The sequence below is a fragment of the Epinephelus lanceolatus genome, chromosome 10, assembly GCF_041903045.1.
Source record: "Epinephelus lanceolatus isolate andai-2023 chromosome 10, ASM4190304v1, whole genome shotgun sequence".
In the NCBI taxonomy this organism is placed as follows: Eukaryota; Metazoa; Chordata; class Actinopteri; order Perciformes; family Serranidae; genus Epinephelus; species Epinephelus lanceolatus.
Genome location: NC_135743.1, coordinates 39,226,191 through 39,245,680, shown reverse-complemented (window position 1 = coordinate 39,245,680; position 19,490 = coordinate 39,226,191). Strand labels below are relative to the sequence as shown.

Below are 19,490 nucleotides of genomic sequence, written 5' to 3'. Positions count from 1 at the left end.
ACAATGAATGGTTAAATCTATCATCTAATCTAATCATCTGTTAGCTGATATTGATCTATGCATCTCTACATGTGGCTGCAGCTCTCTGTGGGTGAGCTCCCCCTGCTGCAATTAAGGGACAACTGAGTAGTGCCAGCATCGGAAGAAATTTGTCAAAACTTGACTGCTGGACTACATGAAGGCACATACAGCCCCGGGGCGAGGAGAAGCCTTCTCTTTCCGGCTGCAGTGTCAAAGGCGAAAAAAACACAACTCCATCTGCCGGGCCATCTGAAGACATCCAGCTCTTCTGCTCCAGCACACTACATGGGGAGCCCGAGAGCACGGAGCAGTGTGCCAGGCAGCAGGCAGAGGCTGTAGCTCCCAGGCAACAGCTGAGCTCCCATGGGCATCAGGGGGGAACCAAGCAAGATGTGTGTGTGCATGTATGTGTGTGCGTGTGTGTGGTTGTGTATGTGCGTGTGTGGAGGATGAAGTATTATGTGTCCTGCTCATCCACTCTTTGGCTGGCCCTTCCAATATGCTCAGCCAGATTGTCTGTGCCCAACAAGAGCAAGCCTGGAGGGACTTTAACCAGTGATTCAATAAGTTATGTGTCTGTGTGTGAGAACTCAAACAGTTCATAGCCAAGTTATCTGTCCATTATACATTTGTTTGGATGGTACTGAATCTTTGTTTGCACATGTGTGAATACGCACATGCATGTGCATAAGCTTCTTCACTCAAGTGCCTTCACATATGTTATAAGCAGCTAAATTTCATGACACAAGCATAAAAGACATTTTATGGCTCAGTCTAATTCCTGCTTCAACACACTTCATTTTGCAAGGAGGATTTGCCAGACTGGAGGCTCTTCCCAACCAGTTAGTGGTGAGAGGAAGTGGACTAGAAAACCTTCTAAAAGCGAGTGTGCACTTGTGCTTACCTAATATACTCCATTACTTCCTAACAGTAACACACATGCCAAGAACGGAGCAAACATCATACAAATTTAACTCGTGTCTTGGTCCTCTGTCAGATATTATTTCGATCACGCACTTTTGCAATGTTTTGCTCACCCTGCCTCTTAATGCAGGCTTTAAACAACAACAGAATGTGCAGTGAGGTTAGAGCTAAAAATAAGGATAAGAATTTCACTTTGTCTCTAAATTATTTGACTTGTATCATTACATATGCATGCAAATAATGCTTATTTTATTATAGTCTTTGTTATGTACTTGCAGGGGAAACACATAAGGTTACAGAGCATCTGGGGAAGCAGAGTGTCTGCTGGCTTCTTGTTTATTGTGGGGCATGCAAGCAGGAGAATGTCCCACAGATTAACTGTTACCCCCTTATAGGTTCCCCATGGAGCTTTTGACCTTTTGTAGCACCATGAAGCTACTTGTCTGTGAGTAGATCTGTGATTCACAGTCCAACCAGTGGTCTCTCGCTATTTCACTGATCAACAGGTGGGGGTAATATGCCACGATATGATGCAACGCACCAACAAAGGCAGTAAAACTGAAGCCTGCTAACAATTAAACATGGATGCGAACAATGTTGGATTTGACGAAACAGTTGCCCTTTTTGATACGGGGCCAATCACCATGACTGTGTAACAGCACCCAGCGACAACATGGTGAAACACAGTAGGCCCGTTTCCACTGAAGAAGTTCCTGGTACTATTTGGGGGGCAGGAACTACTACAGGAATGTCCTCTCGCTCGGCCCTCTCAACCGCCGTGTCTCCACTGAGAGAGCGGAGTACGAGGAAGGTTCCTGTAAAGTTACGGGCTCTGGATGTGACGTAATCGCTGCGCGACCATTTACCGGGGAGATGTAGGGACGCCGTTAGCTGTTAGCCCTTAGCGGTGTCTGTAATAACTCACTAAATGGCCTGTGAAAAAAAAAAAAAAATCCACCGGATGTCTTAGTTACAACATGATTGAGCTAACTGGAGTAGTTTCATGTCGTATCCGACAACGGGAGGCTTTTAACAGATGACGTCCTGATGTTAGCTTTGCTGCTGCTGTTAGCTGTCCCTGTCAGCTGATGCTTTCTAGACATCGTGATTTCCCAAAACTGAATAAATACCACACATATAAACACAAAACTGCTTTGCTAGCTCAATCATGTTGTAACTAAGATATCCGCTGGAAAGAATATTTTTTTCACGGGCCATTTAGTGAGTTTTTTTTACATGGCGGAGGAAGCTATATGAACGAGCTAACCCTCGTCTGCTGAGTTTTAAAAATGTCGGCTGTTTTGTTGCTTTCTGTTGACATCACATCCCTCCTTGAGTATATCCAATCAGCACCAAGTAAATCCCAAGCCCCAGTCTGGAGTCTTTCGGGGCCGTTCTGAGTACCTACTCCGAGGCAGGGACTTGTTTAGCCCCCGTAAAAGTTCCAGAACTCTGTCCTTCGGGGGTGGTTCCTGCGGTGGAGACACGCACCAACGGCCCCGGCCCCGTAAAATTACCCCGAAGTTCCTGCGGTGGAAACGGGCTTAGTGAGACCACAACAAAAGTTAAGGGAGGAAAGTCTGAATAGGGTGGGTGGGAGGGGTGATGGATGGGTCCATCAATCACCGACTGTCACCCAGGAGGCTGGTGTTTGTTTCCCGTGTGATTGTAAAGCCAAACCCTGTTTTTTTTTTCTTTTCCCCAAAACCTAACCACATGCTCTTGTTGCCTAAACCCAACCACGTGAGTGTGATGTTGAAGGAGACAAACGTCAATTTGTACCATGTACCAGGCTGAAGCTCAACAACCAACGCACCAAGGGTATCTTGCATGTTGTATGTTGACACAGAAAGTCCATGACCAAACGTTGATATGTGACGAGGTCAGCGTGAGAATGTGTTGGCCAATCACAGGTCATTTCAGGACCTTCCTTGGCTGTTCTACAAATGCAGATGTGTGCCCACGTCCCTTCAGTGAAAGCTCGATTCAATGGCAGAGAATTCTGACAAGAGAAATTTGCTATTCCAGCATTGGCAACATCTGCCTACACTACGGACTTCAAGGACTTCAAAGAGGTCAGACAATAAACAAACTAAAATGTGTCAATACTGGTAAAGTGTTTCAGAGATGGAGACCGAATGTTGCAAATAGTTTAGCCTTTTGCTCACCAGAATAAAAAGCTCAAAGCTGCAGCTTTAAGTTCACATTAATGTAGCTAACGTTAGCTAGAGCCTCGATATACAGTGTGTCCTCCAACTCATGCGCTGCCACTATAGACCACCTCACCGAGGGGGAGAGCAAGGTAGCAGCTCTGGAGACAGACCCCCAGTCAGTGGTACCAGCAACCTGAATCCAGCCAGTGTAAACCCCTGCTCCAGGATACTGGAAAGCCCGGACTCCCCAACAGACCATCAAACTTTCTGTTGCTGCCATTACACAGGTTAGACCAGGGACTGCCACTGGCCACCAGTCTGCTGTGTAATCTGCCACAGGGGCGATGTACTGGCCAAATTGGAGCTGCCACAACTGCTGACTGGAGCTCCGGTGCTTCTTCACTGTGCGGAGCAGTCCACAGCAGCAAAAAGTGAGGTGGAGGGGCTGGGGGCTGGCTAGCAGTTAATTCTGTCTCATCTGTGGTCTGATAGAGAGAGAGTGCTGGGCAAGGAGGGGCTGAGCAAATGTGCTGTGTGCAACTGCACAATGAAATACGATTAAATAAATCAGTGTGGGGGAAACACTGAGTTACTGTATGAAACACATGCATGTGCTTTTCCAGATTTCTGCCTGACCCCACCTCGAAAGAGCTAAAACTTGCAAAGAGTGTAGTCCTACAGTTAAGGTAAGGATTAAAGTTCTAATTTATCATTGATTGTTGTGTAAATTGCCTTTTTTTCTTGATGTGCCTCATAGCAAGAAAATATCCACTGAGGGCCCTGCAGCTACTAGAAAATTAATATATGGCGTTGATAAATTTTTTGTTATTTCATAAAGTTATGAATATAGTTTTTATATTTGCACTTAAAATAAAAATTAAAACCACAGTTAGCATATTCAGTTGAACCTACTTAATTTATTTTCTTTCTTTCAGTGAGTGTAATTGTACGTGATTGTTGTTCTGTTGCATGTTTGCACACTGCAAAGAGGAGGCTAATCAAATTTGGCCCCCTGTAGCCCCCCTCACCAACACAGTTTCATTTAATTTTCAGAGGCAATAAACAAAACACATTTCTCTCTGTTCTTAGCCTTCAAAGCATACCATTTGTTTTTTTAATTTTAAGTAAAAGGCTTATTTCATTTCTCGCGATGTGAGAGGGGACCAATCAATCAGTGTAAACAAGACATCAGAGAGCCGTTTTAATCCATGCAAGCAAGTCCAAGCTGTGTGCATAAAGAGGGCTGGCTGCTGGTGTGACATTGCCCCCGTGGAGACACATCTCCCAGCTGGGGAGGAAATTGTCTCTAATTGCTCCTGATTGGCTCCTGTTGACTCCTGATTAGGAGTGACGGCCTCATTAGCATGCTAGCCGTACAGGGCTGTCTGTAATGGTCGAAAACATCCCGAATGACAAATAACCCTACTGCTACAGAAAACTGTGTACCTTGCACCTGCCTGCAGAAAGGAGACGAGCACAGCTGCTCTTCTTAATAACGTTCACAACTCAAATATGCCTCCCCACTCACCAGCGTAGTCATCTGAACGGAGAGTATCACAGTATTATCTTTTTTGCCCAAATAGACTTAAGGTGTGCAGGGTAAAACTTTTACTAATAGATAGCCTATCACCATAAGACTTCCCCAGCTCATTACCTACTTTACTTCAATTATTTTTTGCATAACAAGGTTTCTGAAATTTTATATTTAAATGTACAAATGAGGCAGAATTTAATTAAATATGTAGTACAGTAATTTGCAAAGGTGTGAACCTGACTTGATTTGATAACTCTAGACTCGACTTGACAAAATTTAAAAAGACTTACAGACTTGACTTAGACTTTAATACCAGTGTCTCATGATTTCACTTGGACTTGTGCCTTTTTACTTGAAGATACTTGATACCTCCCCCACTGGCACAAAGATTAAAAGTATGTTAGCGTAACATTTTAATTAGTAGCCTGGACTTTTATTTGCTCAAATAACTGAAGTCAACAGGCTTATATTTGGGATGGGCATCTATGTGGGACAGTCTTTTACGCAAAACTGTTCAGCAAAGATTGTAAAACCTAACAAATTGTTTATTTGAACTAGTATGAATATTACTTGTATAAAAATTAGGCTTCGAATAACATATCACTTATAAATCAACCATTTAATCTAGCTCAGACAGACAAGGCATTATAGAGAGCGAGAGTTATGACAATCTTTTTACAGCACTCAAGGATTATGGCACCTGACAAACCGACCCAACACCACTTTATGTTAAAACAATACTCACAACTTGGATACATTTTAATGAAAAACCCTTTTGATTCTTTTCATCAGTGGACCCTTACGGACTAAAGGAATATGAATAACTTACTGGATGATCAAGGAATGGTCACATATTCTGACTTTCTGACAGCTTCAGAGGAAGGGAGTCACCTTTTTTTCATCACTCCAGTAAATCTGAATTAATCACTGTATTATTTGGTGCTCATGGTTTCAGTAAAATGAACTGAACGACTGAATTGTGAAGAATCTGACTGAGCTAATGATGTGTAGTATCTCCATATTGACAAAAGTTTAAACACTTGTATCTGTATGTGCCATCTAAACAGCTAAATAACAATAGCTCAGGCCGGTAGCCAACAACCTGGTTTTATATATCCAAAGAACTTTTATTGTTTTCATTGTTTTTCATTGTTTGTTATATGTCTTATGTTTTTATGTTTATGTACAGCACTTTGTTTCGGCTGCTGTTGTTTTTAAAGTGCTCTATAAATAAAGTTGAGTTTAGTTGAGTTGAGAATCAATGCATTTCCTGAATAAACTAATGTTAATGCTACTCATTCCCAGCAAGTTTACACTTAATTCCCTAGATGATCAGTGAACACCCGGTTTGCAAGAGAAAATTATTTAGAACTAACGTTCAGTTGCTGAGCGCCAAATGATACTCAAGATAATAGTATGCAAAGTGTGCAGGTCCAAAATTACAGAGATGCAACAACTTCCAACAAACTTGTTTTTGACAAATAAATACAAATTTCAAAAAGCATTTATGATTTTTGTAAATGTCTTATTTGACTCCTCTGTTGTTAAAATGACATAACCTCTTCAGACATTTATTTAGGGCTCAAAACTCAAAGTTTAGGACTTAGGACCTGACTTGAGACTTTTCAGTCTTGACTGTGGACTTGATTTGGAACTTTTCATCCTTGGCTCGGGACTTGCCTGATTTAACTTGGTTGCAGACACTTGTGACTTGCAAAACAATGACTTGGTCCCACCCTGTGTATATTTGCATGGCCTGGATATCTGTTTTTATCACTCCATAAAGTCTCTTAATTTTGTCTAATTTGTGGTCTGACAGAGAGCGATAGAGAGAGAGTGCTGGGCATGGAGGGGCTGAGCAAATGTGCTGTGTGCAATGAAATACGATTAAATAAATCAGTGTAGGGGATTGCAAAACAATCCCCCCCCCCCCCCCCCCCCAAAAAAAAAAAAAAGAAATCAAGGAATAAAATATTATGACCTTCAGATTATAGAAAGTACTTAAACTAGAATATTTGTTTTATGAAAGTGTATGAAAGTTTAAATAGCCTTCAATAGCCCAAGTGAAGCAAAGGTTAATAAGTTAATATGTGTTTTAAGTTTTTCACAGCACTAAATAATTAAAAAAAAAAAAAAAGCCAAGTACAGCCTAAAAAATTAGGTTTCAAAATGATGAAAAAAATAAGCAGTATTCTCTGCTCTGATTCACTGGGTCGGCTGTGCTGAGTGAGCTAATCTGTGGCGAGAGACTCTCGTTAGCAGCTAACTCAGTCGCACAAACACACAGTCTACGGTAGCACAGTACACAGTTCTGAACTGAAGAACAAGAGAGCAGCTCCACAGCAACAAGCTCTCAGCTAACAACAGCTAATGTTAGCTCAACGCACACACCAACAGCAGTAAGCAGTAACTACTGGAGGGTCATATTGTCGATTCAGCCAGAGAGACTCAAAGTTACGGTAGTGACAGCTATTTTCCTTGGGTTTATATAATTGTGGCATTTAACAAATATGTTTATTCATGTATTTATTAGACTGAAAGAGCTCAGAGTGCTTGTAAAAAGTAATGAACTTGCCGCTCACATGTATGGGGTGAATGAAACAAGACTGATGCTATATTCTAATGGTAGTAGCACCACAGTTTTTATGTAGGAGGGGTTAAGTCAAGTATGGTTTGTCAGTACTACACAGCTCACAGTCATTTCACATGTTTTCAGCAAGTATTTTCTTATATGTATAATGTGTCTAGAAAGAAACTACGATACAATAACTTTAAACTTTAAAGAACTTTAAAGACACATATTGTAAAATTCCATACAGTTTTAGACAAAAAATGAGACTACAGATGGATAGGGTAAAAATAGCTAATTATAAACAATTTAAATAACATATATCACCATGAAACTTCCCCTGCTCATAATTTATGTGAGGACAATTATTTTCTGTATTACAAGTTTTCTGAACTCAAAAAAAAATTAATTTGAAGGGAATTCTGATGGTGGTGCCCAGAGCAGGGACAAAACTAATTTTAAGAACTCCACTATATCATTGTCACATTGGTGCAACATCAGATGTACTGTAATCCAGGTGTTGTACCAGAGTGTCGTGATGAAGAGGGCGCAGAGCCTGAAGGTAAAGATCTTTGTTAAACCTCACCTTTGGTCACAAGCTTTGGGAAGGGATCAAAATTTGACTATGGATACAAGCAGCTTAGATGAGTTTCTTTTGCAGGGTGGCTGGGCTCACCCTTAGGGACACTTCCAGGCATCTGATAAGGTGCCTCCTGCACCCCTCACTGTCGAGGTGTTCTGGGGCACATCCACCTGGGAGGAGACCCCGGGGCAGACCCAGAACACTCTGGCAAGATTACACTTTATATTCCGTCTGGCCTGGGGATGTCTTGGGATCCCCCAGGAGGAGGCTGGGAGGAAAAACCTCTGGTCTACCCTGCTGAACCTGCTGGCAAAAATTGTTCCACTACAAACTGTCCATGTCAAATTGCTCAAAGTTTTTCTAATGCCATACAGCAGTTCTTTGGGCATTAAAAGGAAACTACATCACTAGATACCACAAAAAAGAGACTTTCCTCCAAATTGTGATAACATAGGTCATTTGACAAGCAGCAATTACAATCCATATTTATGTTTATTGTAAGGCAGCAACCTCAAGTGGCTGTAGTTATTGTGAGGGGGCAAAAGAGGAAGTCAGGCGACGTAGTATAAAGAGCAACAAAGTCTGCTTAGGGTAGCATTAAGAGGTGGTGGATGAGTCAAACAAACACAAGACTTTCATCCAGGAGCTGTTTGTGTGAAATCAAAACTCAGCATTATTTTAACAATGTAATGTAGTATGTCATGTGAGATATGTGATTTATGTGACGTGATTTATGTGACGTGACTTATGTTACGCGAAATAGGTCATGTCATGTTACTTTGGCAATAAACTTTCTTAATTTAAGTCAAACCATGATCTTTTTTCGAATCCTAACCAGTGAGTTTTGTTGCCTGAACCTAGTCATGTAGTTTTTGTGCAACTGCAACCATTTCACAATGTTAACCATGTGTTTAAAATTGGAATCGTTAACGCTAATTCAAGAAATGCTCCCGTGGGTCGTATTAGAGGGTAGAAACATACAGCCTATGTAAGGATGGGCGGACTTAGTGAGAAAATATGTTTTTATAAATATGTACTGTCGCATACAATAAAAGAAATAGTTTTTGCAACACACATGCACTGACATAATAGGCAGTGTTGGGCAAGCTACTTGCAAAATGTACTGAGTTAAGCTACCAGTTACTCTACATCAAAATAAAGTTTCACTACATTGAAGCTACCCAGAGAGAACGTAGCAAGCTAAGCTACGAGAAAATGGCAAAAGTTGCTTGCCACTTGCAAAGTCTCTTTTATGTTTTGACTTTATGTCAAATCAACATTTTCTCAGTTATCAGAAAAACTGTCAGCCAAACAAACAGGCAGGCAAAAACTGTTGAGTTGTTTACTATGAAACTTTCTTCTTTTCTGTTTTTTCTTGCAGACTTTGTGACATTTGAACATGTCCTCCAATAACATGACATTATCAGTCAACCTATTGCGCTCTCTCTTTCTCTCTCCTCTTCCTACTTAATGCATTTCTCTGTATCTGGCTATGTCAGTAATTCAGAAACAGAATTCCAAAAATATATTTTTCAGTAAAAACTGCAATATGAACAATAAAAATGACAGACAAACTAAATTAAATTACAAATTAAATCTTTTCTTTTTTTGGGACATTAGAACATGAACATGTCCAGCAAATAACACATGACCTCAGCATGTCTCATTCTCTCTCCTCTCCTCCTACTTAATACTGTTCTCTGTCTCTCAGCTCTTTTTTTGTCCCTTGCTGTGGTCTGTCTCCCTAGTGTCCACTTCAAATCCACTCAATATATACAGTCTATGGGCAAGACATGAAGTGCAATGTAGCCAAACAGAGGTAGAGTAAGGCAGGTCTTGCCAAGAAAAGCCAATAGCGAAGCAGCAAGCAGAATAAAGTGAAGGATTAGTATGTGATATCATACAGAAGTGTGTCCCTCATGTACATGCCTAGGTGTGGTGCTGGCATCAGTCACATTACTTATCCTCAGTTTTATTATCCTTACTTTTATCCAAACCTCCACAGAAAAAAAGTCCACTGTACTTCAGAGCTTTTCCTAGGAAAGATAGCTTGTAACTTTTGTGGACGCTACTTTGCAACTCGGTCAATTACTCAGCTTTGCCACTGAAAAGCTATGACTCAGAAAGTACCACCACGCTATGTAAGTGACACTACTACCCAACATTGATACTAGGACTGTACCTGACAAAGAATTTTTTTCATATGGATTTGAACAGGGTTTAGTGGAACATTCAGGGTGACAGTGACATAGTAAACAAGCTAACGGCACTACAGACGGATCAGAGATGTGCAACAACATTTTTTGCCATCAGCAGAAATCAAACCAAGAAATCAAGCCAGAAACTGTATCATATTAATTTGCTGTGAGCTGTAAATTCACCAGTTCTAAGCAGAAGGCAGGAGTTAACATTATTTCGGAGCTTGACTGGGCAATGTCTCTCCTTCTCCAGGCCTCTGTGTCTGCAGCTGCCTGTGCCAAAGAGCAGCTTGAAAGCAAGGAGCAGTCAGTCTGTGACTAAATCTGGAGACATTTATGCACTGCACGCTAACTGAGAATTAACCAAAAAGTGACTGGTGGACTTGAAGAAATGTCACGAAAAGTGTGAACATCCTGTATCCAAGCTAAAAAAACAAAAATGTAGTTGTTTGATTTCCTTTTGGTTCTATTTGTTATCAGGTATTTTTGCATATATATGTATATATTTGCTAAAACATCATTTGATTAACACCCATATGAAGGGGTCAACAAAGATTATAGGCATCACAAAAGCGTAATTATGTTTGACATATTTATTGTAAGCAGAAGGTGTTGGCAGCATTAGTGAATTTGCAAGGCTGCGGCAGCAGTATATGATGATGTTCAGTATTGATCGGTCAATTATCATCAAAATGTTTTATTGATTAATCAATACAACATTTAGTGTAGAAATGTATGGACGTTACTAAATATGACGGACGCCCATCAGATGTACCAGTACCAGAAACCAAAGTGCGATAAAAAACAATTCACAGATGTTCCATTAACTATGACAGGAAATGGAAGACAGCAGTAAATCCTCAAATATGACATTAAGTGTCAACACATGTGACAACATATGTCAAAATATGTGACAACATTTTCAGATGCATACTGTTGTTCTTGTATTCTTAGTTTCTCCCTGCTGTTAGACCGCAGAGTTGTATAATTCCTTTTGTCCGCGAGCAACAAATAAGTATGGAAATGTTCCTGCTTGCAATTCAGCACCATCAAATTGTTAAGGCAGATGGGCTTTGTATTAACATTTTATGAAACTAATTCTGGCCTTATTGAAGGCAATGTGCCTTTTTGTTGTACAGCTGCTGAACAGTGGGTGATGAGAAATGATTTTGTTATTCTCCTGCGTGTTTTATTTTCAACATTAAATACAACCATCTCTGCGTGCATTTGTCTGAGTGGGGCACTTTGCTTTGCAGATTAATGGCAGTAAACACTGTTTTATAAATCAACTCCTGTTCCATATTTCTGCTTTTTTTGTCTTGACGGCCCCCTACCAACCAACCAGCCAAACACACACACACACTCAGACACACACACACACACACACACACACACACACACACACACACACACTCTTGAATTCAGAGACAGAAGGCAGACAGGCCTGCTGTAATCACTATTTGGGGAACATTCTTTGCTCTCAAAAGACACATCTATAAATCATCCAAGAGACTCATTATTTTGTCAAATATTACACCAAGGCCCACAGAATAACCTGCTGTCACTCTGTCCTACTTACAATTATTTGATCAGTAGTGTCTACATCGAGCAGCAACCTTCGGGCTGAAAAATGAAGCCAAAACAGAAGTGCCAAAACTGCAGTTCCTCTAATGGCCACTTGAGTCTGGCTCAATCACCCTGAACCCCCATGTTAAAATGCCCAGCTTTACAGCAGAAATAGGCATGTTTACAGCATGGCACAGAAAAATTATTTTGGTCTCTATAGCCTTGTTTACACATGCACTGCAACCTTGAAAAGACATTACCCGCAGGAGCTGTATGTTAGAACGCAAATGTCTGAATAAGTTGGACCAGGCATAAAACAGACTTTACCTTGCCATATGAATAGTATATAGTCCTTGAAATGTCTCATTGAGCCTACGTATGAATAGAGCAGGTAATTTTCTGAAGAATTCACAGCGAGTGGGTGGGCGTGTTGACGTTTCTGACACATGGTTTGTGTGACATCAATGACAATGTCTAACTGAAGAGATGATGAGATTCGAGAACTTCTATTGGTAAGGGCTGTCACAAAATCGTCAGATCATCAAGATCATCAAAATCGTCAAAATCGTCAATTCAAGGAGCGGCAAGACAGACGGTTGTTTGTGACCACATTACGAACCGGCTATGTAACTGTGGTGTAATCCACATCATGCCCTGTCTCCTGCACAATCTGCCTAGGAGCAACCCCTAAACCAAATGCAGTATTCGAAGTAGGTGAGAATGCCTCAGACAGAGACAATCACCTGTTGTGCGCTACAATAATGAAAGGGAAACTCCAGACATTGTCTGGAATTAATATGAGAAAAAGGCTCATAGTAAATTTCCTTGTTCAAGGGGGTGAATAACTTACCTATTTAAACAGTGTTAAGGCATACATTTACACATAATTAGGGACATGGCTGCTTTTAGATCGGAAATGCCTCCGATACTGCATAAAATGCGGTATTGGGTATGGGCAAGTACAGCCTATGACCAATCCGATACCACGTAATACCTCACGTCATTACGCATACGCACGCTACAGGTAAATGAAATGGAGCAGAGTTTAAAAAGCATTCATGTCAAATATCTCTTTTACCAAATTGTGTGGCTGCACTTTAACCTGTGTCTTCATCTGTGTCAACACTGGATAATAATAATAAAAAAAGGTTTATGGCATTCATTCTACTATTATGTATTTATTTCTTAATATTTTACATAGAGTTTTAGGAGTTGAGACATGCAACAATTCATATCCCATCCATTTTTATTTTATGCGCTGGTATCGGATCGGTACTCGGTATCAGCAGATACCTAAGGTTCAGGGATCGGAAGCGGTATCGGGAAGGAAAAAGTGGTATTGGTACATCTCTAATTACCACAGTTAATTATAGCTGTAAATACACCAAGCTAACCAAGCTAGCAGCTAGCATTAGGGTTGGCTCCACCCTCTCGTACAAATATGGTCACTTCTGGCTCGAAAAATCCAAAATGGCAACAGGCAAAAACGACAAACTCAAGGCTTCAGAACAGGAGTCCACAAACCAATTGGTGACGTTACAGTAACGACATCCATTATTTCATACAGTCTATGGTTTACATACACTTCAATCTATATGTTTTGTCTCAGTGGATTGGGGGTGGAATGCAGATGTGATGTGTGTTTCTAAGGTGTGTTGCATCTCTCACCTGGCTTCCCAGTAGACAGGATGTTCTTGGGGATGGTGACTCTGTCCTCAGAGCTGCGGGCCCAGTCCACCATGCCCCTCCAGCCCTTCATGGGGAAGCTGATGTCTGCATGACCCATCACTGGACGCTTATGGATGCTCAAAACTGTAACACAGAAATGGTGAAGACTGAAACTTTCACTCATTAAACCCTCTTTAATTAACATTTGTATTCTGTTTCTTCATAGTTGCAATCCTACTTCTCTTACTTCTGTCTACAAACTGCAGCTTGCAGTGCATAGGGATGTCTCTATCTGTTTATTTCTCTGTGCTCTACTCATAGGTTAAATTGGGCAGACCTAATTTGGAAAAATTTGATTTCACAAATGTCCAAGCACCAATCAGAATGTAATTACAGTCATGGAGATTTCTTCTGAAGGGTTTGCTTGCTTTTATTGCCAGACCACTGTCAATCAAATAAACCACACTGTCCTGATGAAGCAGTTAGCTGAGTTTGTGAGAGCTAAATTATTAATAAATAATACGTATCATTTTACTGAACCTTAACTTTGAGTATTGTCTTAATAATTCATGAATTTTAATATTTAAAATTTTGAAACTACATTTTTCATTATTATTTCATTATTTTAAGTTGAGCATGTATAGATAGTGGGTGCCATAGGCTGTAAAAACTGTAAGGTCTTATTAAAAATAAAAAACAGTGAAACATACTTTTATGGACACTGTGTTATGTCAGCATGGCCAGATTAACCTGCCTTAACCCCCCAGATCACCAGCGTGCCCAGTTTCACATTATCTTAACTTTTTAGAGACTTGGGAGAAATGAATTGCCCTTTATGGTACAAAGAGTAAATCAACAGATTAATTGTTGAGGCAAAGGTCAGCCACCAGGCCCCTATTAGCCACCCACCTCCTACACTCTGTTTAGTTCTTTTACGCTTTTATACTTCCTGGTCCCAGAGTAACCATGTGGAAGTGTGATTTAAAAACATTAAAGCCGTAGTTGGTAACTTCTATATACATAATTTTTTGTAATATTTTCTGAAACTGACAGTTCACCTGCAGTTGTACATGACACATTTAAGTGAAAAAAATCACATTCCTCCTCCTCCTTGTAGTGCTTCTAATGGCATTTTCAAGAAATCCATCATATATGAACAAAACAGCCAATCAGAAACAAGGAGTCTCCAACGCAGCTGTTAGTCATGTCAATCCCTGCTTGTGAAAGTTTTTATAAACATATTTCTGGGCACCGTTTAGCTGTAAAAAGTTTGCTCTGGCTGGTGGGCGGTGCTCCGTTTTAGTTTTATTGTTTTCAACATGGCGGCCGGGTCACAAACATTCTTATTTTTCAGCTTAACAGTACACTAAAATATGTTTCTGAAAACATGCAAGGTAAGAATAGGCAATGCAGTAACAGAATGTTAATTCATATTCGATAAGCACTGGCTTGTTTGATGGTTTGACTACAGTTTACAAGCACTGATTGACAGCTGCATTCGGGACTCCTCAGCTCTGACTGTTTTTTTTTTCATTCAGGTGTGGTGGATTCTAGCAAATGTCATTCGAAGCACTATGAGGAGGAGGAACATGACTTTTTTCACAGGCTACTGTCTCATGCACTACTATCTAGATGTAGTCACAATGTCAGCAAATATGATAAAAGGTTATTTCTAAAAGTTAACAAGTGTAGCTTTAAGGAATGTAAAATATAAGCACACAGCTGAAATAAAACTTAAACTACATTTTGACATTAGGACCCTCCAGGGACTCAATGTCAGTTAATAAAACAGGTCCCACCTTAAAGCCCTTGTCATGTGCATTGATATTTTGCTTTAGTAGTGAATATTTCAAAATTTCAATTCAATCAGCATAAGGCAGCTGACACACAGAAAGCCTGGAGCTTCAGGGGACCATGGACTTCTGGGGCCCCAGGGCAGTCACCTAGTTGGTATTCCAGCATTGAATGTCAGATATCACTACCAATAAAATACTAAGTTTGATTTAGTATTCAGTGATTGTTCTGTCTGTTTGCTTGTCCACATAACATGCATCAAAATGCGGGGCTAACAAATACGAGAACAGATGCTTTGTTTTGATGCATGTGATACACTGTGTGTTGTTCTGAGGTTCTTTTCTATTTCATGCCAATGAAATACAGTAGTTCACCTTTAAAGACCTTAAACGAAAAGTAAAAAATCTAAAACAGAAGATCATTTTTTGACTCTAACCTCACTCTTAAAATTAATAAACAATATTGTTGAATAAAAGAACCACTAAATCTTCAAGACATAAAAAACAAAAATAACCATGTAGCAGATGAGGTTCAGGTCTGATGAATTCCCTCATCCCTCATCCAACTTGACTACTCTGATGAGTTTGTTGGAAGAAATTCTGATCTAACTATATGTTGCTAGATGATGAGTGTGGCTTTGCTTATGTTCGAGGTGTGGGAGGGAAGAGGAGGTCAGCCGCCCTAGGGGAAGTACGCTGCCGGTGTGGGCGGCTATTTGGCTCCAGACAGCGAGGTGGCACCGCTATAAACAGGACCTCTCATCTGGCCCCAATTCCCACATACTCTCCCTTGACTAAACTCAAACTCTGCCTCGTTTTTATCTGGAGGTCACAGAGAGCAGCAGAGCCTCTGTGATGACTACACTACAGTTTCCCCCCCCCTATTTGAGGAAAATAGAGTGTTTACGGTCGCTGGGCAATGGAAGGAGACAGCAGGTAGTTATGAATGTGGATTTGCTGAACCTGCTGCCCTGGGGAGTGCTAATATTTGTCATGGGTTCCTTCTCTTGATGTAGAGGGATAGAAATAGAATGCTACAGAAAGACAGAGTGTGCCATGCCTCAAGACAATAACATTAAATTATCTGAAACAGAGGATTTTACAGCCAAGGATGGTGGGGAATTCCCAATATCCAAATAAACTAAAAGACAGAATTCTTATCCAGGTCCTGAGTCCAGATTTTCCCAACCCAGAGCCTCCACTGATGACTCCAGGCTACAAATGGAAATACTTCATTGTTTGATTTTGTTTTAGCAACATAAATATACAGATATATAATTGCATCAGTGGGAGAAATTAATTAGATAACTTCCTCTCCATAAAGCTTTAAAGCCAGTTAGCCAAATAGTTTGCTGGGGGATCAAACAATGCCACTGTTGCTATGGAGACAATACAATACTTAAGTGTGCTGTACTACTTAACGCTATCATTAAAAGGTTTACTGTGTGTCCTACTAAATATACGTAAAAGAAAAAAAGAAAAATGAACCCATATAATAAACAAAACAAGTATATCTATAATGAACTATGATGATGTCATCAGGCCTTTCTCAGCATGGGTCTGGAGACTTAAAACTATTTAAAAATTTGATAGATGTGTGTGCTTACCGATCAAGGACTAATTGATTTTGACCATATGACCATTTTTAATTCTTCACTCACAAGTCTAAATGCATGACAGTACAATACTAAGTGACAGGTGCAGCCATTATGATTATTTTATCCTATAGTGTGAAAATATTATTAACGTTTTATACATGTTCAATATTCAAAATAGCCAGCCCATTTTCATTCCCAGGTCATCAAATACCGACACCTTGTTACGGTCCAGACACACCAAACTGACACAAAACTAGAGGCGATGAAGGCCCCCTGCTGCATTACCTGACATCGCAGGCCAAAAAAGTTGTACACAAACACACTGCAAAGACTACAGCCGACGGCCAACCAGTACGTAAGTTCTGCACCTGAGTGAGAGGAAATAACTCTTCACACCAGCAGACAGTGGTAGCCCGTTCTAGTCATTCAAAAAGGGAAACCGGAAGACTGTCATGAGACTGGTTAGCCAGTTAGCACATAACGGCACAATCCAATGTGGAAAGAACAGAGCACATTCACCGTGCACCAGTGAACAATAAGACAAACCATCACATCTGTTTACGAGCTCAATGACTAAAGAAAAATAATCTTACCTGATGGAACAAGTTTGTTTTGATCTCACTCCCTGAGAACACTGATTCAGTATGCTGAAACGGCCATATAAAACAAAAAGGCGACTGAGGTCGACAAGTGTCACCGGTGTGGGACACATCTCACTGACTAGGGTGACAGATGCTCATCGATGGCCCAATGTTGGCCAACAGCCGACAGTTGGCTTGGTGTGTCAGGGTCACGGCATGTGTGATGATAACAAATGCACCCTTTGGCATCTCTCTCAGACACATCTGGTTTTGAACTAACTCCAGTGTAAAGCTAACCACAGCAATCACTGATGCTCAGAGTAACTCATCTAATATAAAGAGTGAGAAAGTCCCTGCGGAATGGGCAGAGGGGGAGGTGGAAGGGTCAAACAAACACAGGACTTTAATCTAGGAGACCACTTTCTGTGTTCTGTGTGAAACTAAAGGTTAATGGTGTTTTAATGTAAGGTTATGTGTATTCTCGCTCACCAGACCTTTCTCAAGAAAAGAAAGGTCTGGCTGGGCCGACTCTCACTTTAAGATTGGAGAAAAAAAAAAAACGCTCTGGCTGCTTGTATTTCTTTCAACCAATCACAATCGTTCTGGGTGGTGCCACAGCAACGGTGCGCTTGCAAAAATAATGTCGGGGGGAAACAGGTTTTGGTGTAACACGCCCACAAAAATATCACCTACAGGATGCGAACCATGGCAGAAAAATGGCTACATCCCCGCAAGATCAAACACCGCAAAAGTTAGTAAAGGACGTGTTGAAAACGGTTGAAAACTGCTACACAACCGGAGGTGGTAGGGCGGGACTTCAGCAGGTGGCTCGTTCCGCCCAATGAGAGGCTGATCTATGCCGCGAACTTCCACCCACTCAGACTAGGTTATGTGACTTGCGTCTGTCTGTCGAATACTGACGTCTCTCATGTTGCATACTTATTTTAACCCAAAACATAAGGTTTTTCTAGAACCAAACCAAACAATTTTGTTGCCCAAAACTAACTGTGACTGTTTGACAACTTTAACCACGTTAGAACGTGTTCCACCCAGGAGACAGCTATGCATCACATCCAGGTGTGAAACAGTGCATCTGTTAGACACCAAAGGGTGCCTTCAGTGTAGGTATCATACACCGAAGGCGAGAAAGTGTTAGTATTGACAACCTGGGATGAGATCACATTAAAATGGCCTGTCATGAATGACTGTTTCATCAACAAGTATTAATTTATCATTTTGTCTGGGACTTCCTTGTGTCTGTTTGTTTGATACAAGTTAGAGAAAAGTCCAATCAAAACCCCTGTTTAAAATATGCCATGATGAATAGTGATCTTGTGGAAAAAACTATCTAATGGTGATATTGTTTCCAAATTACGTAAAACACATATTTGGCATTTCTGGCTTTTTTGCAACTTCTTTTTTCTTATTGGCCAACGTAGCCTAGACAGGCTAAAATCACCCAACAGTACATGCAGCTCTTTCTGGGTGCAACAGTGGTTGCTGTCGGTAAACTTGAGAGTGAGGGCACAGAAGGTGTGTATGTAAGCGTCAGGTCACCTCCCCTGTCGTCCCTTTTATGTATTGCCATTGTAGTTATGAAGATCAATCTTCAGAGAAAGAAAAGCGCCGATAAGAGTGTTTGTTTTGAAAAACACAGATAGCTGTGGGGGATCTCCTGGATGGAGATAAGGCTGACCTAGGTTATCGGTGACTTCATACATGTCTTGGAAGTCTTTCATCCTCAGGCCAATGACATCCACAAAGTCCTCCACCAGACGGAACAGCTCTTTGATGTTTGGCCCCAGCTGAGAAAACAGAGACACATGAAAGTAGAATGAAAGAAAAAGCATCATGGATTTCAGGTGAATTTATATCTGAACTGCTGTTCAAACACTTGACACACAAAAGGCCTTTTACTGTATTTGTGGCAAACCTCGTCATACCAGCCGAGTGCCACCAGTTCTCAGATTCTACACAGCTATGACCAACATGAATATTTCATATAGTGCATCACAGCCAACGTTTCATCTGGATGACAAGAGTACATGCAATTAACTCTAAAGGTATTCTGTCTTGGTTTGTTTTTAAACTCTAGGGACACACTCTAAAACTAAGGAATGAGCAACACATAATGAGTGTGTGGACTTGAATAATGTGAAGACTGCAGTCCTCCTTCATGAAAGGATTATTCAACAATAGCGAGGACAGGTTCAGTTAAGGCAACAAAATATTTGGTAAAGTTTGCCTGAAATGGTACATTGACACTAAATGAAAAGTACAGAAACTTCATTACACTATGAAC

At 40.7% G+C, this 19,490-nt stretch overlaps 1 protein-coding gene across 11 annotated transcripts in view; it reads right to left on the bottom strand.

Annotated features, from left to right (window-relative positions):
• Positions 1-19,490, bottom strand: part of adgrb1a (adhesion G protein-coupled receptor B1a) — a 264,518-nt gene that overhangs the window by 90,830 nt on the left and 154,198 nt on the right. For all 11 annotated transcript variants that reach the window (XM_033641593.2, XM_033641588.2, XM_078171997.1 and 8 more), the window contains 2 exons: positions 18,885-18,993; positions 13,217-13,360 (listed from right to left, as the gene is read on the bottom strand). In XM_033641593.2, the coding sequence (XP_033497484.1) occupies positions 13,217-13,360; positions 18,885-18,993 (253 nt within the window). The remainder of the gene's footprint in view (positions 1-13,216; positions 13,361-18,884; positions 18,994-19,490) is intronic.